The sequence below is a fragment of the Eimeria acervulina genome, genomic scaffold (assembly GCF_000499425.1).
Source record: "Eimeria acervulina Houghton genomic scaffold, Eah_scaff1991, whole genome shotgun sequence".
Taxonomy (NCBI): domain Eukaryota; phylum Apicomplexa; class Conoidasida; order Eucoccidiorida; family Eimeriidae; genus Eimeria; species Eimeria acervulina.
In genome coordinates, this window is record NW_013548753.1 from 1 (window position 1) to 3,405 (window position 3,405).

General features: G+C 51.6%; 1 protein-coding gene across 1 annotated transcript; it reads left to right on the plus strand.

The window, feature by feature from the left end:
* Window positions 1-2,744, plus strand: EAH_00064450 (hypothetical protein, conserved; the record flags this gene model as incomplete). Its single annotated transcript, XM_013392961.1, has 2 exons — window positions 1-2,272; window positions 2,694-2,744. Coding segments are annotated over 2 exons (2,323 nt in total), but the record flags the coding sequence as incomplete, so codon positions are not given.
* Between the last annotated feature and the right edge of the window lie 661 nt (window positions 2,745-3,405).

Consider the following 3,405-nt stretch of genomic DNA (forward strand, 5'->3'; position numbering starts at 1 on the left):
GGAGCAGCAGCAGCAGCAGCAGCAGCAGCAGCAGCAGCAGCAGCAGCAGTTCATTACACCTGAAGGCCCTTCCTACATTCGGGGGGCCCCTGCTGATGATGATGTACCCGCATATCCCTCTCTACCTGCTGCTATGCTGCTGAACTCTGCTGCTGCTGTGCAGCAGCAGCAGCAGCAGCAGCAACAGAGACAGCGACACAACAGGGTTGCCGCTGTTGCTGCTGCTGCACCCTCTCTCTCCTCTCAAGTCAGCGCTGCCCCTTCTGGATATATCGAGGGCAATCCTGCTGCTTCTGCTGCTGCTGCTGCTGCTCCGGGCCTACGTAGCAGCAGCAGCAGCAGCCGCACCCGATTGAGAAGCCTGGTACAATCGGATGCAGCGCAACAGCAGCAGCTGCAACAACTGCAGCAGCAGGTGCAGCAGCAGCAGCAGCAGTTGCTGCTGCAGCTCCGCACTCAAAGGGCATCAGCCCAAGAACCTTCTAAAGACATCTCCAACCGAGCAGCAGCAGCAGCAACAGAAGCAGCAACTGCAGCAGCAACTATAGCTGATGAGCCTCACCTCTCTCACCAGCAGCAGCTGCAGCAGCAGCAACAGCAACAGCAGCAGCAGCTGCAGCAGACGAGACTGCGGGGGCCTCTCGAAGGATCTACACAGCGCTGGAGGCAAATACTTGAGGCCCCATCAATACCCACACGCAACGCCGAGCAGCAGCAGCAGCAGCAGCAGCAGCGGCAGCAGCAGCAGCAGCAGCAGCAGCAGCAGCAGCAGCAACGTGAAGCTGTAAGCCCGAAGGGGGCAGCAAACCGCAGAAGATCCAGCAGCAGAGGGCCTCTGCTGCAGCAGGCAACCACTCAGGAACCCACGCAGCAGCAGCAGCAGCAGCAGCAGCAGCAGCAGCAGCAGCAGGTGCGTCCGCCTGCAGTAGCTACTGTACGAGACGGCCGAGCGCCTTCCCTCATGCAGCAATATAGCTGCTCTGCAACAGAGAGAGACAGTAGAAACCGCACCAGCAACAGCAGCAGCAACAGCAGCAGCAGCAGCAGCAGCAGCAGCAGCAAAACTGTTTCTGCAAAGGAAGAGAGCCGCTCAGCTCGCTCCCTCGCCAGCGGACGCAGCAGCAGTCCCCTCAAGCAGCTGCAGCGGCTGCAGCAGCAGCAGCAGCAGCAGCAACAGCAGCAGCAGCAGCAGCAGGCTGGGGGTCTTCTGGGGGCAATGGGCGCAGTGTGGGGCCGCGTAGTAGAGCGGCTGATTACTCAAACGAATGAAGACAGCTGCAGCAGCACGCCTCCAAGCAGCAGCAGCAGCAACAGCAGCAGGTTTGAAGAGGGAGGCAGCAAAGCAGTAGTAGCTGCGCGAGGCAGTATGCAGATGCAGCAGCAGCAGCAAACTGAGGACAGCAATAACAACAGCAACAGCAGCAGCAGGAGCAGCAGCAGCAACAGAAGCAGCAGTGATGGAGGCAGGCTCGAGACCAGAGATATAAAGCGAGAGGAAGTAAAGGATAACAGCAGCAGAAGCAGAAGCAGCAGCAGCAGCAGCAGCAGCAGGAGGAAGAGCTCAGCTGACTTGGTGCAGCAGCTGCAGGCAGAGCTGCAGCAACTCGCAAAAGAAAAAGAGAAGCGGCAGCATCGCGACAAACAAAAACAGAAGCAGCAGCAGCAGCAGCAACAGCAAGAGCAGAAGCAACAGCAGCAGCGGCGGCGACGGAAGACGAGCCGCACCAAACGAGCTATGCGCAGCAGCAGCAGCAGCAGCAGCAGCAGCAGCAGCGACAGCAGGGAGAGCAGCAGCCGAGCCCGTAGCAGCAGCAGCAGCAGCAACAAGCAGCAGGAAGCAGAAAAGAAGCCTATTGCTGCTAGTGCTGCTGCGGCTGTTTTGTCTAACTTAGGGGAGACAGCTCGCGCGCTGCTGCAAGTTGCTGCTGCTGCTCCTGCAGCAGCAGCAGCAGCAGCTGTAGCAGCAGTTGAAGCAGCAGCAGGAGAAGAAGATGACTGTGAGGAGCAGCAAGCAGCAGTAAAAGCTGCAGAAACAGCAGCAGCAGTAGCAGCAGCAGCAGCAGCAGCAGATGCGTCAGGATCAGCAGCAACAGCAGCAGCAAAAGCAACACCAAGAGCAGCAGCAGCAGGTGCTGCGTCTCATCCTGCTGATAGCCCTGCGAGTGAAGAGACAGCAGCAGCAGCAGCAGGATCAGGATCAGGGTCAGCAGCAGCATCAACAGCAGCAGCAGCATCAACAGCAGCAGCAGCAGCAGCAGGGTTTAAAAACTGGGTGTCTGTCGGGGTCTTGTGGAGCCAAATGCTGCAGGAAGATTATTGCGTAGAATATTCGCAGCTTCTTTCTTCGTTATTCTTTGCTTTTGCTCTTCAAAAGCCTCAGTAAATATCAAGCACAGACTGAGGGGTTATTAGGGTTTATGAGGGTTTACGAGGGTTTATGAGGGTTTATTAGGGTTTATGAGGGTTTATGAGGGTTTATGAGGGTTTACGAGGGTTTACGAGGGTTTACGAGGGTTTATTAGGGTTTATTAGGGTTTATTAGGGTTTATTAGGGTTTATTAGGGTTTATTAGGGTTTATGAGGGTTTATTAGGGTTTATTAGGGTTTATTAGGGTTTATTAGGGTTTATGAGGGTTTATGAGGGTTTATTAGGGTTTAGGGTTTAGGGTTTAGGGTTTGTTTGGGGTGCACAGAGGGCGATTACTATTTCTGTCTGTCTTCGTTTTTTTTGTTTATTTCTTTAATTTATTGCTTTAATAACATTTATTTATTATTTATTATTTATTATTTATTTATTTATTAATTAATTTATTTATTTATTTATTTATTTATTTATTTATTTATTTGTGTTTGTAGAGAGGGGTTGACGCGCAAGGAGTTTCTAAGGCTGTTCAATACTTTTTCAGTTTGTTTGCCTCAAGTAGAGCACCAGCACTTCTTATTTGATGTACGAATACTATCTCCTGCTGCTGCTGCTGCTGCTGTTGCTGCTGCTGCTGCAAGTGGTGGTGGTTGTGCTGCTGCTGCTGCTGCTGCTGCTTTGTTGCTGCATTTGCTGATATTTGTGTTGCTGCTGCTAGTATAGCAGCTGCAACTGCATCTGCTACATCTGCTGCTGCATCTCTATCTGCTGCATCTGTATCTGCTGCATCTGCTGCTGCTGCTGCTGCTGCTGCTGCTGCATATACACCTGAATGCAGGCTCTCGATAGAAAACAAAGAGGTGTAATTTGCTTAAAAGAATTTCGCTGGGGCGTCGTTAGCTGCAGCCCGACGCTCCTTCAAGACATTAATAAAGCAAGAGGTAGATGTTCTATTTATTATTTATTTATTTAATTTATTTGTTTATTTATTTATTTATTTATTTATTTATTTGTTTATTTATTTATTTGTTTGTTTATTTAGT